This window comes from Cebus imitator, unplaced genomic scaffold, assembly GCF_001604975.1.
Source record: "Cebus imitator isolate Cc_AM_T3 unplaced genomic scaffold, Cebus_imitator-1.0 Scaffold12, whole genome shotgun sequence".
NCBI classification, from domain to species: domain Eukaryota; kingdom Metazoa; phylum Chordata; class Mammalia; order Primates; family Cebidae; genus Cebus; species Cebus imitator.
The window spans coordinates 433,637-455,660 of NW_016107327.1; the positions used below are offsets into that span (position 1 = coordinate 433,637).

At 38.9% G+C, this 22,024-nt stretch overlaps 1 protein-coding gene across 1 annotated transcript in view; it reads right to left on the reverse strand.

Moving 5' to 3' along the window:
• Positions 1–409: 409 nt before the first annotated feature.
• DSG3 (desmoglein 3) overlaps positions 410–22,024 on the reverse strand; it is a 31,343-nt gene continuing 9,728 nt past the window's right edge. The window contains exons 4-16 of the mRNA XM_017497998.2: positions 21,214–21,369; positions 20,313–20,457; positions 19,481–19,647; positions 18,569–18,697; positions 18,123–18,308; positions 15,099–15,370; positions 14,301–14,440; positions 13,018–13,242; positions 10,380–10,640; positions 7,002–7,141; positions 6,622–6,685; positions 4,994–5,277; positions 410–3,163 (exon numbers count right to left, since the gene is read on the reverse strand). Of these exons, the coding sequence (XP_017353487.1) occupies positions 2,537–3,163; positions 4,994–5,277; positions 6,622–6,685; positions 7,002–7,141; positions 10,380–10,640; positions 13,018–13,242; positions 14,301–14,440; positions 15,099–15,370; positions 18,123–18,308; positions 18,569–18,697; positions 19,481–19,647; positions 20,313–20,457; positions 21,214–21,369 (2,796 nt within the window). The 3' untranslated portion in view covers positions 410–2,536. The remainder of the gene's footprint in view (positions 3,164–4,993; positions 5,278–6,621; positions 6,686–7,001; positions 7,142–10,379; positions 10,641–13,017; positions 13,243–14,300; positions 14,441–15,098; positions 15,371–18,122; positions 18,309–18,568; positions 18,698–19,480; positions 19,648–20,312; positions 20,458–21,213; positions 21,370–22,024) is intronic.

Below are 22,024 nucleotides of genomic sequence, written 5' to 3' on the forward strand. Positions count from 1 at the left end.
ACTGATCAAAATATATATGTGACTCATTTTATATCGTGGGTCCCCAACCCCTCCCCAACCCCACCCCCAACGGTACCAGTCCACCACCTCTTAGGAACCAGGCTACAGCAGGAGGTGAGCTGCAGCTAAGTGAGCAATCCAGCTTGAGCTCTGCCTCCTGTCAGATCAGCAGCAGCATTAGATCCTCACAGGAGCACAAACCCTGCTGTGAACTGCGCATGTGAGGGATCTAGGTTGCCTGCTCCTTATGAGAATCTAATGCCTGATGATCTGAGGTGGAACAGTTTCATCCTGAAACCATCCCCGCCATCTACGGAAAAATTGTCTTCCACAAAGCTGGTCCCTGGTGCCAGAAAGGTTTGGGACTGCTGTTTTGTAATCATATTTCTTAATAACTATTAATATAGAGAGTAGTTCAGCTTTTACTTATAAATGTATTGCTGGTTTTATTATAACAATGTTATACTGTTTATGGTTTAATACATATGGTTCAAAATTTATAATACATCAAGTAGTACAGTTTTAAAATTTTCTGCTTAAAACAAGTTATTTTTGTACAAAATACAGTTACATTTTATGTGTCAAATCAATGTTTAAGTCATCCTAAAGACTGTTACAGTTTTTGAAATTTAAAAACACATGTAATTTCAATTTCTCTCTTATATAACCTTTGTTACTATAGCTTGGTTTCCTCTGCAGTTTAACAATGCATCAAAATTCCCATTTCATGGTAAGTTGGGTTTTAAGAGGCAAGGTTAAAATGCTTTGAGGACCCTGAATATACCTTTGCACTTCAAATAAGAGTTATGGTTATTAATTTAACCCTCATGCATATGCAGAGGCACAAGTCAACTGCATGTGCAATAGATCCCAGAGCGAGCCACTGTTGAGAAGCAAGGGGAGCAGAAGGAAGAGCAGTGTAACCTCCTCAGGACTTACCCAGCAGCTGAACAGGCACGTTGTTCTAGCTCCTCCCACCTAAGACAGGCACATTGAAAGCCTTGTTGCAGCAGCTCCTCCATCTGTGGAAGCGCAGGCTGCCTGCACTTCTACAGCTGCTCTAGCACCTGTGTTCTGGTAGTCAGGGTACCAGGGAAAGGGAGGAGCAGCAGGGTGGGGGATATTTAGGGGACCTCTTTCCTTTAGGACCACACCCTTCTAGGTGAAAACACAAACACTTGACTACTTTACATTCCATTTGAAAAAACAAATTTAGGTTTTGAATATGGCAAACAAATAAGAAAGGAAAAATATAAAACTCTGTATTTTATATACACTAAGGAGAAATGGAGGTTGATAATGATCTTGTGACCAGCTAAGACAATATCAGTAAGCAGGTGAGGTAGCGTGCTTTCTATGGGCTAAAGGGTGACTATCTTGAATGACCAGAAATGACTCGAAGAGCTGGATTACTATCATGGTAGCATGCATGAAGTAATATATCTAAACCTTTGCTAACCTAACATTTTGCCCTCAAGCCTTATTATCCTCAAGCCTTAAATGGCTGTAGCTGTTCAATTTAAAAGCAAGGCTTAAAAAAATAGAGGTTACTCATAATCCCCTTTCTGTATCCCTTTTTGACTTGAAAATTATTTCATCAGCTACTTTTCTGAAATGCTGCTTATAATACATATTCACAGATTGCCCGATGTATTATTCTAGTCATTGGCCCTTTTTGCATATTAAAAAAAGCCATGATTTGTATTCCTACAAAATCTGCAGCCATTGTTAACATAATACGCGTCACTATACATCATATGTATGCTACATCTACTCAGTGACATTTAAAAAATAAGGAGCTATTTTCAAGACTAACACAGGATCTGTTACTGCAATGTGTGTAGGAAGGAGCTCAGTGTAAAATATTTTCTTTGGATAGATCCTTTCAAAGTGATTAAAGCACACAAAATATTATTTATACTATACTAAACTTTCTTAAATGTTCTATGATATTTCTATTTCAAAATTATCTTTCTGTGGAATATGTGAAATATAGATACAGCAAATTTAACGCATAAGCTTATACCCCTTAGCTTGAGCAAAAGACATGCGTATGGTCTCCCAGCACCAAGAAGATGGAATAAATTCATCTGCAACAATTTCCCTTGTTCCAAGCAGCTCCAAATGCTTTACCAAATATCTTGTGATTTTTACATCATTATCAATGATATAAGAAAAGGCAATGGAGACAAGAATCAGCGCTCCTGACTCCAGGCGCTTAATCCACTAAACCACACTGCATTTAAAAATGATAAACACCTTCTTTTGGCAGTGGAAAAATAGAAGCTTACGAATGTTTAGGAAAATTTCCTGGCGAATATGACCTTAAGGATTTTGAAAAACTTTAAGATTTACTACAATGTGAATAGAATTTGAGAATTAGCGTGACAACATACCACTTTTTGGGTATGAGTTGATGAGAGAAGCTGATAAGTGCCAAATTATTAGCCCAATAAAGAGAGCTTTGCTATGCTCTTTTGAATAATTTAGTCCAAAGATCCAGATTTGGTCAGTGTGCTATTCCAATTCATTCTGGTCATATTAGACGGGAACAAGGATCTTCTGTACACAGCATAGTGCGTGACCCTCGTAGCTGAGTTGGTAATGGCGTTGGCCCAGCTAGGTTGCTAGGAACACTGGAAATGGGACAGATCACCCTTTCTGTCACTATCACATTTTGCGTGAGAAGTGGATCAAAGCCTGCAGTGGAAGGTTGCACGAGGGAGCCAGAAGCCGAGTAAGTCTCCGTTACCAAATAGTTACCGTGCTGCAGAGGGTCAGGGATGGAAACAGCTGGTTGGACAGACCCAGAGGCAGACAAAGCAGAAGCTCCTTGACTTCCTGACAAAGTCTGGCACTTAACAAATCCTGGCTGTGGAACTTCTTTGGAATGGCCACAGGATTCAGTTCCATAACCCGTGTCTTTAGAGGGTGGTTGAACTTGTTTGCCTTCGTCATCAACACCAAGGCTTATCTCTGCAAGTTTTTTAAATTTGGGGCCAAGTGAGTCCAAGAAGCTGTCATCCAAGTCATCAGCAATAAAACTGCAACAACCCACGGAGCCCACGGGAGAACCAGTGGCATCTGCGCCTTCGTTATCATAGATCAACAAGCAGTCATTTGCTTCCTGGCCATCGTCTTCCTCTGCACAGGCAAACGCTTTCTAAGATGGAGAAAAAGTGGAAAAAAAAAAGAATTTTAAGAAAGATTCAATTGAGAAATATAATACTGTTTGTAGAACTCGTTTAGATTTTAAGTGTCCAAATTAGGTAATCCACAGAAGTAAAGGACACTGTCTATTAACAATCTTGTTCAAAAAATTATCTGGTGTTTGGATAATAGTATGGTTGACATTCCCTCAAAGTTGGGCTAGAACGTTTGCTAGATTCTATAAACCTTGTGAGAGCCTGATCTGTGACTGTTACGCACATCCCAACTAGAAATATCCCAAGAGTCGTCATCCCAAACAGCTCCTCTCTGTCTCCCCTGGCCCCGTAATCTTTCTTCAAACACAGTGTCGCCCTTTGTCTGCTTGGACACTAGGTCAGACCCCGGCACTTACCCGTATCGATACCAAACTCAATGTGAGATCCATTCTAAGCATGCCTCTCTGCCCACTGATCTTTGGTTATCAAATGAGAGGCAAGCACCCTACCTTTCAAAGTCTTCTCCGTTTTCGTACCCATGTTCCTTTTCTGTTCTATGCTTCCTGACACGTCATTCCTCCCATTACTGACCTTCCCTCCTATTCCTTTTTCCTCCTTTTTTGGGGGGGTCATCAATTCAGTGGTTCTTCAACTTTATTAGACCCAGACTCCTTTGATAATGTGAATACTATAGCCCTCTCTCAGGAAAATACACACACAGGTATTTGATAATATAGGAAACACAAAATGAACTGCTTTGTACTTTTTTTTTGAGACAGAGTCTCGATTTTGTCACCCAGATTGGAGTGCAGTGGCTTGATCTTGGCTCACTGCAGCCTCTGCCTCCTGGGTTCAAGTGAGCCTCCTGCCTCAGCCTCCTGAGTGGCTGGGACTATAGGCGCCTGCCACCATGCCTGGCTAATTTTTTTATTTTCAGTAAAGATGGGGTTTCACCATTTTCGCCAGGCTGGTCTTGAACTCCTGATCTTGTGATCCGCCCACCTTGGACTCCCAAAGTGCTGGGATTAAAGATGTATTATTATTATTATTTTTTTTGAGATGGAGTCTCTCTGTGTCACCCTGGCTAGAGTGCAGGGGCATGATCTCGGCTCACTGCAACCTCCACCTCCCAGGTTCAAGTGATTCTCCTGCCTCAGCCTCCCAAGTAACTGGGACTACAGGCACGTGCCGCCACACCTGGCTAATTTTTTGTGTTTTTAGTAGAGATGGGGTTTCACTGTGTTAGCCAGGATGGTCTCCATCTCTTGACCTTGTAAAGTGCTGGGATTACAGGTGTGAGCCACTGCCCCCAGCCAAGCTGCTTTGTGTTCTTAAAGAAGATGCTGGAAAGTCTCACATAAAAGAGATTTGCTCTTAGTTGTTTGTCCAGTTGGAGGAATGAGATGCTACTTGCTATATGCTCTCATGTTAAGGCTATCTACTCATTCTTCTTTTATTTTTAATTTGTTTATTTTACAGACAAGGTCTCACTCTGTCACCCTGGCTGGAGTGCAATGGCACCATCATAGCTCATTGCAGCCTCCACCTTCTGGGTGCAAGCAATCCTCCTGCCTCAGCTTCCTGAGTAGCTGCAGGCATGTACCACTATGCCTGGCTCCCATCCATTCTTCTTTGGATCAGCTACCCAATTTTGACAGCCACTTTAGGTTATCTGTATTATTTTGGCAAAACAAAACAAAACCAAATGAAAACAAACAAATCATTTTTTTTCTTACATTTTAACAAGGTGTAAATAGAAAGAATGGCAAAACTGAAATATTTAAACAAATAAAAAGATCTTTAATGTAAATAAGACAACAAAGCCACAAAATTTTTTACCAAATTACCTGGGAAAAGTAGGAGTCCAGAAAATTCATGTTTATTGCCCCTTCAGCATACTCCTTATTGGTTCCTCCAGTGGAATGCCTCGTTCTCATGGTTCCAGACTGCCCCGTGGAACAGATGCCAAGCCCAGTGGCTGGCCCGAATCCTGCAGCAGCTCCTGACACTGTCCCTGCTGCAAAGCCTGCGGCACTTCCGGATCCATTAGCTGCTCCAAGCTTAGTGGTCATTTCCATTCCTGAAGCGCCTTCCGTCACTGTCCCTCTGGCATATGTATTTGTACAAACTTCTAAAAACAAGGGCGAATATTCTATAATATCTTACGCTGTTATTTGTTGCATTTTTATAAAACAGGTCTTGGGTGTCTATAAGGAAGTCACCATGTAAGCAAGTAAGTGGGAGAAAATACAATGATCTGACTAGAGGTGACAACATCCCACAGTGTGTCATGTAAGAGTCATAGAGGAGGGTGTACAAACAGGTGAAAAACCTCTAAAAGTATACTAATTTTAAAAGTGTACAAAGAAACAAGACTTTCAATGAGAACACCCAGAAATAGAAAAGACAGGATATTCAGTACACAGCTATGGGAAGCTTCTAATGCAATGCTTGCTTGTTTTCATGAAAAAACAGTATAATTAAGCAGTCGTATGGGCCCAGTATGGAAAATATATGTTTCCAAAGAGGATACATACATAATGCAAATTAGCATGTCTTGGTACCTAAAGAAAATTTAACAAATCACGACTATTTGTTACCTCTACATTATGCTTTAATGGAAAGCTATTTTTTCTAGATAATTCTTTATAGTTCCTGCCATGTAATTCGAATGGGAAAAACAGGTGAGGACTGGAGCATCTGATAAAGGAAGATAGCTATATATTTGGGGAAATCTCTTGCAGACCGTGCAGGATGGACACTTGAAAACAATCTAAGTATGGTATTAAGCAAAATTTTAATATTAGGTGTTAAGTGCTATTGTTCTTTTAGTTTACTGAGTAGTTGTGGCACTCAGATAACATTAATGAAATCACCACTTGGTAAAATCAGAGAAATAAACAAATTCACATGTATGACAACATAATTGATCATGTCCTATTATGACTGAATGCAGGAATTAGTAATTGAACTGAAATCAGGATTCTGTTAGTTCTGGGGAATGATGAAGGGAACAGGATCAAGGATGTGCACATGAGACTTCAACTGAGAATATGACCCATGTTTGGAATAGACAAAGTTGGGTGGTGGATACATAGATGTTTGTTGTGTTTTCCTTTACATTTTTCATGTGTGAAGTTTTTCCTAAAGACGTTCCAATTTTTTGTCTTTCCAATTAAAAAATTAGTAATTGATTGCCTGAGAACTATACTTCACTAAGGTTTGGAAAACGTATAACAAATCTTTAGATATTGAGAATGATGGCATCCATGGATAAATTAACTTGTTGAAGCCAGACATGTCAGGGAATTGACTAATACACAAATATTAAAACAGTCTTTTGCCATTTCAGTGGTAACAGCTCCTAACGTGCACACAGATGCAAATTATGAAGAAGGTACTTTTAAACACTTCTTATTTTTGAATATTTCTCACTTAACTCACCATTGCTTTCAAAAATTTGATGTCCACTTACCAGAACTTTCCATGAAATCAGCTCCATTGGCTGTTATAGGAGGCACACAAATATTTGTTATTTCCTGCAAAACACGTGAAAAATAAATGCATTTAAAAGTGAACCAGATTTCAGAGCAGTATAGTGAAATGTGACCCTTTGCAAATGATAACATTACAAGAAGTACAAATTCTTGCAGGAATAACCATTTTTATGATTTGCCATCCGAAGAGCCTGAAGAGCTAAAATCCTAAAAGCCTCCATCTATGCAGCACTGACTCTCAAACTGAAGGTCAAGAAATCTCTTATTTGTACATCCCTTTGCCTCTTTTCCTATCTCAATATAAATCAAACATTTTCTCTACGTATCAAAATAAATAATTCATGAACTGGATGCTTACCTTGTCTTCAGGATGGGCTCCTTCGATTCCCCACTGATGAATTGTTCCTTCTGAGCCATCAGGAACTGGGATAAAACCGCCTGTCACTCCCCCAGTAGAACCTGCCCCACAGTCACAGGTCAACAGCAGAAGAGGGGCCACTAGTAAAAAACAAAACGAAACATCAAAACACTTGACTCATTTAGGAACTATTTAACATGACAATTGTCAGAAATGTTACAAAGAAAATACAATATCTTAAACACTTGTAGAAAATTCCTAAGGAAAACCAAAATTAGTTTCTACAAATAAAACTTGGTAAAGTAAGCACACCAAAATTTCATGTGATTATGAAACTGAAGGAGACAGATCAGATAATTTCTCCCCCTTTTTTTTTTGTATATTGTCTTAAAATAGGCACTGATGCATGAGGAAAGTGGCTGTTTGGCTCCTCAATCCTTTTCTTTAATGCATTTTTATGATTATTGCATTTATTTGCACATGTCCGGGCTATGTATATTGTGTCAGGTGAATATAGAGATGAATATATGACCTGAATGGTCCTGGTTTTAGGTGGGAATGATCATGTTTTGATAATCTAGTCTCTAATTATCTCAGTAAACAGTAATTAACCAGAAAACTCCCTCTGTAACTAGGGCGATAGACTATAAATGGTTATCAATGCATTCTTAATTATGATTTAAGAATTTGAGCTTGGAGGGGCTTTTCCGCCAGTGTACATATCTTTCTGTATACATCCTTGGCAATAAAGACTACTGTCATTCTCATGTTAGCTGACAACAGAGAAATACTCATTCTTGAAAGCAGATGTTTCCCACACTGCTGTCAGTGGCCCCACTGCCACCTCTGGCCAGCCAAGGCCACCTGAATCCTAATGTTTCAACTCTCTTCACTTAGAGGCAGCTTAGTGAGGGATTTAAGCACACAACCTCTGGAGTTAGATTGCAGGGTTTACATTTTGGCTGTACCACTTAACAGCTGTGTAATGTTGGGCATATGATATCATCTTTCTTTGCTCAGTAAACTCATCTGTAAAATGGGGGAATAAATAGTATCTGCATCATAGGTTGTTGTGAGGATTGAATTAATATAGGTAAAGTCTCCACTCCTTATTACTATTGTATTAGGGTTTAAGTTTTAACACATGAATTTTTTGAGGGGACACACACATTCAGACTATAGCAATTAATCTCCCAATCCTGTCCAGGGGCCACCGTAACACACTGCACACTTGTCCTTTCTTTTCCAGTCACAGCTCTAAATTTGACCTTCCTCATCTCTCTTGAACTCTTACAATACCTATTAAGTGTTCTTTCCTTTCTAATTTATGTACCCACTGTTGCCAGGGTTGTCTTTCTAAAATACAAATATGATCAAATTAGCCCTTTATTTAAATACTTTTAGCAGACTCTCTTTCTCATAGCATAAAGTACAAACACCACAGCATGCATATGTAGCCCTTTCACATTACTTCCAATGCATTCTCTGCTTCTCCTTCACTTTCCACAATTTCCCCATGCTTTAGCCTTCCAAGGCGGTATGATTCCTAAAACAGAAAATACTAAGCGTTTTCTGGCCTTGGCTGATGCTGCCAATTTTTGGAAACACCTTTTCCAATTTTATACTGATTGTATTCTAACCATTCTCCAAAAGGCTCAATTGAATGATTTCTCTACTCTGTGAAATCTTCTGTAATTATCCCTTTGTAGTAATTTCTATTATAGCTTTATCATGGTATGTTTTTCCCCATTAGTTAGACATGCATGAAAACCAAAATCAAGTTTCCTTTTCAGCTAGAAGCTGGCATAGCGACTGACACAGAGGTACTTAAACATTTTTGGTTGTTAAACTTGATTAATACGAAATTGAAAAAACGAACCTCTGAGGGTCAATTTCAGCTCCTAAACTAAATGATGTATGGTAACTTTAGAACAGTAAATGCTTTTGGAGAATAAGGAAGGGAAAAATACAGCATGTGTGGCAATTAGCTGTATCTATAGTAATTTATTTCTTTTTAAAAAAGAGACCTGAACAAATATGGCAAAACATTAAAACCTGTTCAGTCTAAGTGATGGTTACATGCACCGTTGTCTACACATTTTCTTTACCTTTTGTGGTTTTAAAATATTTAATTAAAACAATGAAGAGGTTAAAGTAGAATTAATAATCACACAAATTAATTTTCAACTCTAAAAGTCTGTGATTTTGTTTTTGTTATTGTTGTTTTAAGGAGCAGAGAGTTTAGTAGTCAATGAAGAAGGCAGAAGGAAGAGGCTCCCCTGTACAGAGACAGAGGGAGGGGGGCTCCACAGCCGAAAGAGGGAGCTCCCAAGTCTGCGATTTTTATAATAAAGTAATTTATGAATTTAGCAAGGATTTCTCTTGTTTGTACATGAATTTGTCAGGAAGTTCTTTTAAACAGAGATTTCTTTTCAAAATAATATTTGATTCACAAGATTTTGATTCAAATACAATTTTTCAGATACCCATCTATTGAATATATTTTGCCTTTATTGAAAAACGATACTTATGCATAGTTTTTCTAAATGTATTTAATAAACTTAGTCATATTAAATGTGAAGGTCTTAAAGTGGGTGTGTATTCAGATGGTAATCTATTTTGAGGAAATGCTAGAAGAAGCAATAACTTCTGAGAACGTATACTATTTTAATGTGTATTATCAAGCTCAAAGCCTATGATACCCAATTTGTATTTCCCTAAGTTTATTTGATTTGTGTTCTCTTTTGATCTTAGAATCTCATGAGATGAAATGAATCCATATTTCTCAATTCTGAAGGCTGGGAAGTCCAATATCAAGGTGTCAGAATCTGACAAAGGCCTTTGAGCTTCATCACCCCATGGTGGAAGGTGGAAGGACAAGAGCGCATGAGAGCAAAGTGGGGGCTGAACTCATCCTTATTACAACTCACTCTCATGGTAACAAACTCACTCCCATGGTAACGCTATTAATCCATGCACGAGGACAGAGCCCTTGTGACCTCATTACCTCTTAAACAGGTGTCACCTGTAAGCGAACATCTTAGAAAGTGCCACACTCATGGATAAAGCTATAATTTTGACCACAAACATTGCTAGCGGTGTGTAGAAAGTCTTCAGGATTTGCTGTTCTCTCGATTATCTTGTGCTATGTTCTAAATGTCTGATACATATAACTTGGGTTGTTATATGACTATAGATTGTTAGCGAGCATCATGTTACACATTTCAGATTCCTTCTGAAAATGCCATTTCCCCCTAGCTTTACCTATAAAATAACAGAGAATATACTTTCTCCATTGCACAGCTGAGCAGGGCAACATGGAAGCCCTCGCAAATGAGGGCACCCAGTCCAACAGAGAAGGAAACATTGGTTACTCACACAGCAGCAGCAGGAGACCGAGGAGCAGCAGGCCGATGGCGGCAGGCCCCAGCCTCCCTGGGAATGACCTGCTACGCATGGTCCCAGGGTTTATGGTTGGGTTAAATGTTCCACAGGTGCCTCTGTTGTCACACTGACAGACTTCCAGTGTCAAGCTGTCTGGCATGTCACAACGATTGTTCTGACTGTCTGTAAGTACCAGGGAGATGTGGTACACTCCAGGAGTTATCTGTTCCTGGGCTTTGAGGAGGGCCGAGGTACCTGTGGAGAAAGAATTGTGCAAATCAACATTTAGGATGAGATGTCTGTTTCAATCTGTTTTGTGTTGCTATAACAGAATATCACAGTCTGAAATTCATAAAGAAAACATTTATTTCTCACAGTTCCGAAGGCTGGGAAGTCCAAAATCAAGGTGTCAGAATCTGACAAAGGCCTTTGAGTTTCCTCATCCCATGGTGGAAGGTGGAAGGAAAAGACAGCGAAAGAGCAAGTGGGGGCTGAACTCACCCTTATTACAACTCACTCTTACTGTAACAAACCTACTCCCATAGTAATGCTATTAATCCATGCATGAGGACAGAGCCTTTATAACTTCATTACCTCTTACAGGTCTCACCTCTCAACACTGTTCCATTGGGGATTAAGTTTTCAACACATGAACTTTGGAAGACATATTCCAACCATAGCAGTGTCTTATGCTCTTCCTACTCACTTTCCTTAGCAGAGTTAGATTTGCCACAAATAGCAAGGTTAATCATAGAGTGAGGCTGGAGCAGTGATGAGGGCTATAAGGGGTTCAAGTGGGTAAATCTGTCTACACCTGCCTCCTTGTCCTCTCTGTCCCAGGTAGGCCCATTGTTCTCCCCCAGGAAACTCAGTTCTACTCTGCTTTTCCTGCTAAAGAAGATGGGTGACATCACATCAATGTCAGACTCACATAAATGTTAAGCCTCTTCTGGGGCTTAACCACTCTCTCATAGGTCTGCACCAGTCCTAGGACTTGTGTGGCCTGCTGAGTACATGTATTCCTGACTCTGTGTTCTTGTGTTTTACTTATCAAGACTTTCAACTTTGGTTGCTACTATCTCAACTGCTCTTCCCGGTTCTTAGCCCATGAGCTGCAGGTCTATGATATGGGATTTCCTTGTGGTGATGGCCTATTTTCTATCTGAGTCCTCAGCAGAGACTGTTCTCTATCTCCTATTGCTAGGTTGCCCTTTTCTAAGTGGACCCCGCAACAGTTCTTGTAAGGTTCAGCATGGCATTTCTTGAATCGTTTTTAATCCCACCATACTCTTTGACATTGTGCCTTGCCCACCTAGTCCAACCACTGCCGCCTTGCCCAGCCACACTTGGACAGGTGTGTCTTGTGCTACATCCTGGCCCTCTCTGATCTTTCTTTGGCAGCCTCTTCATTGGCCATATATCTGGTAAACTCATTTGGAGCAAAATGCTACATGCAGAGTTTGGAGATAGATCTTTGTGCCAGAATTGTTAGGCCCCAAAGGAAGATGACCATAGAGAACAAGATCTTTCTTGTAACTGTGGCAGTGGCTGCTACTTAGGGCTAAGGGTCACCATCATGCACATTCATGAAAGTAAGCAAGGCTTGTTCAAGAAAAGAGCTAGGGGAAATTGAGTTTACAAAGGATTTTGTCTCATTGTCACTATAAAATCCAGAAAGGATGGAGAGTTTTGTAAGTCTAATGTCTATTTCTGTGACAATTCTGGAAAGGACAGACAATGGACAATGAGTATGATAAAGGTTAGGAACGAGAAATGATGAATTAGCTCCTCCCTGTTGGCTAATGGCTTTATACATTTCAGTCCACTATGCTCTCAGGGTTCCTGGCTAGTGACAGTGTAAGTGGTATTCCCTGTGAGCCTTGAGTAGGCTGACTTCTTCATGCTACGTGTCTGCTCATAGACTGCTCCATTAGAACAAGTTCATATATTTAGTGTTTAGAAATCTAAACTCTGTGATAAATAGATGGATTTTTTTTTTTTTTTTTTTTTTAGAATGAGTTTTCACTCTTGTTGCCCAGGCTGGAGTGGAGTGGCATGATTTCGGCTAATTGCAACCTCCATCTCCTGGGTTCAAGTCATTCTCCTGCCTCAGGAGATTGACTGGGATTATAGGCTCATGCCATCACACTAGCTAATTTTGGTATTTTTAGTAGCGATGGGGTTTCACCATATTGGCCAGGCTGGTCTAGAACTCCTGACCTCAGGTGATTCTCCCGCTGTGGCCTCCCAAAGTACTGAGATTACAGGTGTGAGCCACCATGCCCTACCTAGCTGCTTGACTCTAATCTTTTTTTGGGTGCACTGTGTAAGTAGAAATAAACAGATTTAAAATGTTAAAATATCAAATGTAGAAATAAACAGATTTAAAATGTTAAAATATCAAATGAACACTAAAAAGGATGCAAAATAAAATATTAAATGGTGCTAACATCATATTGTTCCTTCTCTCTTCTGAAAAGAGAAATAATTCACAAGGCTACAACCACATCTTCATTGCAGAGAACTTTTCCAGTTACTTTTGGAAGGACCTGCTCTTAAATCATCTTCCTTATCCTTCCAAAAATGTAAAGGAGCAGTTTGCATTTATAGAAGCAACTTTACTGTTACTCACCATTGAGGGTTGTGATACTCCATACGGCAGGCAACTTTACAGGTTGATCTTCCAGTGAAAATGTATAGGGGCCAGTGTATTTATTATTTGGTATTCTAGCAGAGACAACCACGGAAGGTGAGGAACTGCAAAGTTCATTTTTCTCGAGGACAGCTGTTGGACAATTGTCACTGAAACTGGGTACTTTAACATACACAGTGCCTGTAGAAGTTTTACCTGTGTATTCTGTAAGAATAACGTTTTAGAGTTACAGAAATGCATAGGACAAAGTTTTACAAAGAAGGAGAATCTTTTACATTTCTCTTTTCTTCAGCCAACTGAGTGTGTCTTCTCATGAAATACTATATTATTCTTAGAAGTAAAAAAAGTCATCCTATTTTGAATCTTGTAAAAAGCAAATGGAAATTTACCAAATAAGCTGATGTCTTTAATTATAATTATTTGAAAATTATTTTAACATGCTTGAACCCAAGACCAGTAAGATGATGAATTCATAATTTCAAATGAAATCAGCATGAAAATAATAACTTTCTTAAATAGGTTGATTTCACTTGTAATCAATATGTAAACGGTTGTTGCTTCTAAAGCACGCATTTTTTTATTTGGAATAAAAAATTATATATTTTTATTACTCAAGATGTAAATGTTCATTAAATAAAAATTTTAAATGCTGAAAATAAAAAAATAATGAAATAAAAATCTTTCTGTGGTGGCATTATGAGTCACTTTTGTTGTTATCCTTACTTTTTTTCCTGTTTTCCCAAATGGTAATCTTTTTAGTATTTTTTTTGGGGGGGTATGTTTTTTATTACCTTGAACATAAATTAATTTTATGCTTGGGAAAACACATACCACTCAGTGAATATTATTTTAAAACATTTCAGAAGAGGAAAGTGCATTGTTCAATGACATAAGTACATGAGGTCTGTATAGGTACCTCACAAAAGCACCTCACATTCAAGTTGAGTTTCTGTAATGGGTTTTGTCTGTAAATCCTTATCCATCCCCTCAAACCCAGGAATTTCTGTCGATCAAAAAATTTCTACCTCAACCACAGCAAACCATAGGGACTGAACACAGAATTTGCTGGTTCAAACTCCACTGAGAAGTTGGAACTCTTAGTTTTCTCTCTGGGATTCAGCTGCCTCAGACTTGAAGCCCAATACTCCTAAGATAATTCTCTCTCGCTAGTGGTAAAGATAATATGTTGAATAATCATAATCATCTATGCATAAAGAAATATCAACAACATTTCTCTAAAATGATTCAAATATTTTTCTTACCATCTATGGCCAGAACCTCAGCTGTGATTGTTTTGTTAACTATGAAAGTAGAATCTCGATCCATATTTCTGACAAATTTGATTTGAGCAGTTTTTGAATCAATCATTAGGTAACCACCATCGTTTCGTCCCATGATGTATCTGTTTTATAATATAAAAAATATATACTTTTCTTTCAAATGTGGAATGTTACATATTTAATCAAAATGACTCATTTTATATTTAGTAGATTCATATTTAATATACGTTGACATTGAAATATGCTTTTATAAAAAGCAACAGAAAATTAACATAGCATAGGTGAGCCATATTTCATAATTCTTAAGCATATATTATCTGAGTTTTCCAATTCTGCTGTGCCTAATAAAATAAAATTCCCATGTCCCCATTCTGTATAACATACCAATTATTTTGCATGGTGATGTTATATTTTAGACATATATGTATTTGTATGTGCTGATTTATATGATCAAAACATGTTCTCGTGGTGCACTTCTACCGCTTTGAAAGACTCAACTGTAAGTTTCCCGAGACATGTTCCCAATTTCTGTTGATAAGCTAAGGCATTCTTAGCTTGGTTTCCACTGTAACTTATGCTTATGTTATCTTTGCTTCTAGTACAGTTAGATGATCACCTAATGATTTGGCTAAATGTTACTTCCTGTGTTACCCAGTTTCTCGTTTTTATCAGTGTTATATCTCTGTTCTTGACACATAATAGTTTATGTGTTATGTTGTGATAGCTTACAGATTAAAGCCTCATCAAGAAATAAGATATTATAAATAAAAATAGTCTTACTTGACATTTGAGGCAGCTTTGCCAGTGTCCTCATCGATGGCTTGATATGTTCCCAGGATATAATCCACCAACTTTTTGCTACTTATGCCCTTTTGCACAGTAAATGTCTTGGAAGCAGGACGGAATGCAATTCCTTCTCTTACATTTATTATCTGAATTGTGACTGGGGTTGACTGAACTCGGTATCGAGAGATTACTGACTGGTGAAATTCAGCTTTGTTTTTGACAGCAATACTAAGTTTCACGTTTTGTAGTTGTTCATAATCTAGAGCCTGGAGAAAAAATAAAACTGGAAGTCAGTTTCACAAAAATAGACTCCCGCAACCCAGTAGATAATGACAACACACTATACAAGATGCTGTGAATGAATCCTTTTGTTTTTAGATAGCAAAACAGCTTCAGGAATTATTGCAATGTTGAGATAGGGAAAGTTTTAGGATTCTTAACTCATGAGACCTCAATTTGGTAATGATATTTACAAAGCAGCGTACCTCCTTCAGACTAGCAAGACATCATCATAGTCTCTTTAGGCTATGAGGTGCAGTAGAAAGAACCCCAAAATTGCTATGGTAACATGGTTTGAATCCTGGTTCTGCTGCTTAATAGCTGTGTAACTCAGGGTACAACATTCAGTTTCTCCAATCCTCAACACTCCACTTATAAACAAAAAAAGCCTTACCTCATCAGGCTGTAGTGAGGACTGAAAAAATCAAGCCCCCTAATACATTCTTATAACTGGCAGTTACGGTCATTCACAGAATCTTCATTGGATTTATGTGCAATGGTGTCTTTCCTGACTTTAAAAATTCCTAGGTGGGAAAGGCAAACTGTCTTCATGATCTTGGTTGGCAAATAGGCCCCTGCAAAGCAGTGAGTGGGTGGCCTAGCAACTTTTTGTAGACCCATTTTCAGGAGATCTTGCATAAGAGCTATTTGACCCCCTTCGTGAGGTGGCCCAAATCAAGACCTGAGGAATCCCAGGATGGCTCTCCGTCATTCACTAGTAAATTTTTTTGAGAGTGATAAGAAAATGCTTATATTAGTTATATCTGTATATCACTAAAAATGATTCAGGTAAGAGATCTGGATTTACGTTTTAACATTGCAATGACTGGCTTTGTGTGCTCAAGCATTTTACAGTGAAGTGGAAGAGAAAGATCTCTAAACAGGGAACTGTAATACAAGGAGTAAGAGGCAAAAGAGATGATAGGGTCTCTGTGTGAAAGCAAGGGAATAATTCTACTTAGGAGAGTTAGGAAGGGTTTCTGAGAGGCATTCATCTAAGCTGGGTGTTGAAGGATGCCGGGAAGTTATCCAGGCACAGGTGAAAGCAGTTGCAGGCTGAATACAGACGGCAAATTGCCTTGTGAATTTCATCTTAAAGGGCTAGCAGCTAGTAACCCTGGCTGACGGTAGAGTCACCTGAGGAGCCTTAAGGACCCACTGCTGCCTGGGCTTCTCCCATGGTTCCTATACCTTCACTGTCAAGGAAAAGCTGCAGGTGACTTGAGTTGGTTATTAGGGTTGAGGGCCAACTTCATAGCCAGTGTAGAGCCAGGGATGGTTTTAAAGAGAATAGTAAGTGATCCAAATTGTTTTTAAGAAAAGTGTGGTGGTGAACTGGTAAGAATGAGAAGAACAGTCAATAGAGACAAGAGGTAGGGGTATCTATTAGGAGGGACTGAAATTGTCTAACAGAAGAGAGGCAAGGCCAGGCCAGGGCATAGGCAGCAAGAAGGTAGAGGGTCAGACTTCAAGGACAATTTCTAAGGACGTTGTGAGGAAGTGCCATGATTTAAGGGTAAGGCCCACATTTCTAGTTTGGAAGACTGAATGACACTGATGCAAGAGATTGTGAATAGCTCACTCCCAGGCATTGCTGGGAGTTTATAACAAAACCTTTGCAAGTGGAGATGGCTGTAGCACTTGCCTGGAAAAGAAGAGTAACAAAGAACTGTACGTACAGCTTTCAGCAGCCCCCTCGTCCAGGGATTATTGTGGTCTGTCACTCAACTGGATTTAAGGTTTAAATAAAAACACTCCCATGGAATCCAAAATGCTGTACCAAGGGTCGCATGTGGTGGCTCATGCCTGTAATCCCAGCACTTTGGGAGGCCGAGGTGGATGGATCACTTGAAGTCAGGAGTTTGAGACCAACCTGGCCAATATGGCAAAACCCCATTTCTACTAAAAATATAAAAATTAGCCAGGCGTGGTGTCACACACCTGTGGTGGACAACTGGATCCTCCTGCCTCACACACCTGTCAGGAGGCTGAGGCAGGAGGATCACTGGAACCTGGGAGGTGAAGGCTGCAGTGAGCCCAGATCACAATACTGCACACCTGCCTGGGTGACAGAGTGAGACCCTGTCTCAAAAAAGAAAAAAATCAACAATCAAAAACCAAAAACCAAAAACCAAAACAAAACAAAACAAAAAACAAAGTGGTGCTTACCAAGGAATGGGCCCAGGTCACACTTCCAGTTAAGGAGTCTGTCATAGCCAAGCACATTAAAAGTAAGCTTTACTTAATTATTTATCTTTTATTTTGCAGATTTTGTTTATATAAAAAAAGAGTTGCAATTTTTTCTTTATTGGCTATAGCTAGTCCACGTAAAACACACTGACAAATTGGCAAGCCAAAATTCCATCTATTCTTATCTTATCCTAACTTCAGTCTGACTGTTGTGAATGAGAGTAAGTCAAGAAATGTGTTCTGCTTTCTTGTGCTTAAAGTATGCATACTGATAATATTTTACTATGTGCTTAAAGTATACATAGCATAATAGTGTGTTTGTATTTACTATAGGAAGTTCAACAGCTTAGAAGGAGTTCAAGATGTTAAGAAAGGTTGTCCTCAGCTAATGCGGCTGTGTGGGACTAAAATAATTCATCTACTTTTATGTATTTTCTATAATGAAGTGATATTATTAATAAATAAATACAGTTTATCTGTAGAAATGATAGTTTTGGTTAATACATAATTTTTTTTTTTTTTTACCAGTGAAGAGAAATCAGACCTTACCTTCACAACTTTCAGGATGCCTTCATTAGTTCTGGGATCAGTTTCTATTTCAAACCAATTTCCTTCATTCCCAGAGGTAAAGAAATACACGGCAAGCCAATTATCTGTGTATTCTTCATCCCAATCTGTTACTTGAAATCGAAGTAATTCAGAACTTAGAGTATTTTCTTCAATACGTGCTGAATACTGAAAAGGCGAGAAGCAGAATTAAAGTTCAATGCCAGGTTTTACATGAAGGGATTATGTTTCTTCTAAATGGTAATCCTTGTTTCTCAAATTATGTATTTCCTCCTTCTGATTACTGACTTCTTATGTTTTAAAGGAAGCATATATTTTTAAAGATATGTGCAGAGAACTTAAATAAAAGCCAACAGGCCAGTATTAAATTAGGATTTCAAAGTATTCAATATATATATAAATGATTCTTTAAGGTGCAATGGGTGTACCTGAGACTCTTTAAGTATTGGGAAGTTATCATTGACATCTTTCACTTTAATATTACATTCGCATTGAGTTGATAGTCCTTCTCCATCTTTGTCGGCACCACTCACAACCAGACGATAGCTGCTAGTTTGCTAAATTTGGATAAAAAAGTAAAGAAAAATAATTAACCTCTAACAATTGTAAATGGAAACTCTTTGATTCCTATGGGTAAGGAGGTAGAAATATTTAAGTTTATGTAGAAGACATTTGTGGGGCTCTGAATGGTTGGGTGGAGGTCTTTAAGAGGCTAGGGCAGGTTTTCTGTTTTGTGAGCTTCTTATGGAATACTTAGGGCAAAAATGGCAATGAGTACGGTAGGAATAATAAGCTCACTTATAGAGCTTCCCTGCTAGTCTATGGGGAAAGTCATTTGTACAAAAATAATATGGAGTCTGACGGGGTAGCCTGTGGTAATGGAGATAGAAGGTGGAGGTTGTAGGTAATAAGGGGGATTGGAGAGGAAGGCGATTCTTTAGTGCTCTGGGAGCAGAGATAAAATGAAAAGAAGTCAGGAGAAAAGGTGTGGTATAAAAGAAGCCTTTATTCCAGACACTAATTTCTCCCCTCACTGAAGACACTTGCTTTCCCCCCCTCACATGAGGAGTTAGTCCACAGATGTCAATGTCTTCTTCCACTGCCCCTGTTTAACTCCCATGGCTGTGTTCAAGGTGCAACAGATTCTGCAGGTGCTGGCTACACACCTTAGCTCACCAGAATCATGCTCAAAAATGCAAACAATTTCCCTGGATTAGCGCAGTTAAGTACTGAGAACCTCTTTTCTTTTTTTATTTTCAGGTAAAATGGAGTCACCTCTCTTGGCTTTCTTACAATCAAACCCTTCGTTATCAAATGTTCCCCCAAGTGCTTTGCTATACCTCTCGGTCAAGAGAATTGGTCAAAGTACGGACTTCCCCAGTGTTTCTGCTTAGGAGGAACATAGGTGTGCCTGCTGGTTCCTGAGACACAATTTTGAAGGCAATTTTAGAATTCAAGTGGTTTGGTTCGTCTGCATCTGTGGCATTTAGTATCATCACCAGTGAGTCTAGGAATACAGGAAAATGTTTGTTAAAGAATATGTAAGTATTTACATTATGTTTACTTTAAATATTCAACACAAGTTCACATTGATGCCTATTTTTTAATATCTTAAAATCATCTGTATGTTCAAAAAGCATACCACTTGTGACACCTCTTTCCATCTCTCCCAACCAGGTGAAATTGTGCTTCCTTCCATAAAAATCCTTTGGTTCTCTCTAAGCCTTAACTTTGTTAAGATTGAGGCTATATTCTATCTGAATTTTCTACCCTGAGAGATTGTCATAATTCTCCCCTTTCCACAAATTATCCAAGTAATGTGAGTTTGTCTCTTTCCCGTATAACCTAAAAGAGCCCAGCTCATTCATTCAGACTATCTAAGGCTGCCTGTTTAGCTCTGTGACTGCCAAACACTCATGTAAATTGTATACATAGAAAAAGATACTATTGACCTGATAACAAGACTATAACCTAGAAATACAATGGTAGTAAATAACTAGCTCAAATATACATTTCAGAAAACAAGATCCAGATTTATCTTAATGTATTTTATTTTTCAAAACAACTGATTAAACTAAGAGAATTAATTAGTTTATAAGAATAACATACTATAGTGATACTCATATTTGGAAATAGATAAATTGAAAGTGGTAGATACTATAAAAAACTTACTTGAGGCACTATTTTCTTCAATTTCACCCATGAAAATGCTCTGTGAAAATACTGGTGGATTATCATTAATATCCAAAATTTTAACCGTCAGTATAAGTGGTCTCTCTACATCTAGTCCTTGCACATTTAGAGCCCGACATGTGATCTAGGAACAGAGGGAAAATGTGGATTATTACTCTGCAATCTGGTTTTCATACTATTAAAACTTGTAGAATAGGCCGGGTGCATTGGCTTATGCCTGTAATCCCAACACTTTAAGTGGCCAAGGCAGGCGGATCAGGAGGTCAGAAGTTTGAGATCAGCCTGGCCAACATGGTGAAACCCCATCTCTACTAAAAATACAAAAATTAGCTGGGTGTGGTGGCGGGTGCCTATAATCTCAACTACTCAGGAGGTTGAGGCGGGAAAATCGTTTAAACCCAGGAGGCGGAGGTTTCAGGGAGCCAAGATTGTGCCACTGCACTCCAGCCTGATGACAGAGACTCCATCTCAAAACAAAACCAAAACAAAACAAAAAAACCCTCAACAACTTGTAGAAATAAGGTCTCTGTTGGCATATACGTAACTTTTGTACAAAGAGAAAATGTTTCCCCAAAGCGTAGACAAAATGGAAAAAGATGCTTGCTCTGGGCAGACCAATTGGGCAAGTTGCCTCTTCCTCCGGTCTAATGCTGTCTCATGGCAAGCTGCAGCACGTGGCCTGTAAGACTTCAGCCCTCACTCGTGCACCCTCTTCTTTGTTCCCTCCGGTGAGGCTCTGTGGAGGGACTAATACTGCTATTTGCTGGTGGACTGATTCATGTGTCTAACTCTCCTCTAAATTTACCAGTAAATAAGTGTGACTTTCTAAAGTGATGATATACAAGGAGAAAGTAGCCCAATGTTGAGGACCCAAACTTACCAGGAAGCTTGGAGTTTCCTCTCGATCAACTATAGCTGTTATGTTAATATCTCCAGTGTTCTTGTCAACAACAAAGATTCCAAAAGGTGGCTGATCAATTCCCACTCCAGAGATGCGGTAGGTAATTTTCTGGGTTGCTTGGTAATCTGAAGTGATCTACAGAGCCAAATACCCAAAATGTTGAGGTGACCATCACTCAACCCTTTCCCTCTCCACCCCCATTTCCATAAACTCATCTGTTCATTCGATTCACTCTTTGTGACATCGTGCCATTTGCTTTTTGCCTTGGTAGATACTAGGAACATGAAGTAAATCAAACTGTTGCTTTTGCCGACCAGCCTGAACCAACGTGTGCTAATAATTTTGGTGTTAGAATATTTGCTCAGACGTGGCTACATGATAATGCTAAAATGGTAAAAGAGAGTCAAGGACACTTAATATTGACAAGGCTACTCCTGAAGACTCCCTCGTTACCTGACAACATTAAAAAACAAAACGATGTTTATTTAGTTTAAATAGGGGGAAGTGGAGAGAAAAAGAAGAGAGATTATATAGCAGGGTTAAAATATGTATCAAAATAATTTACTTTTTATTATTGTAATTTTAAGGATTTTTAACATGAAAAATGTGAAATACATATAAAGTTAGAATAGTATAATAGGCCAAGTGAGGTGGCTCACGCCTGTAATCCCAGCACTTTGGGAAGCCAAGGCAGGCAGATCATGAGGTCAGAGGTTTGAGACCAGCCTGGCCAACATGGTGAAATCCCATCTCTACTAAAAATACAAAAAAAATTAGCCAGGCATGGTGG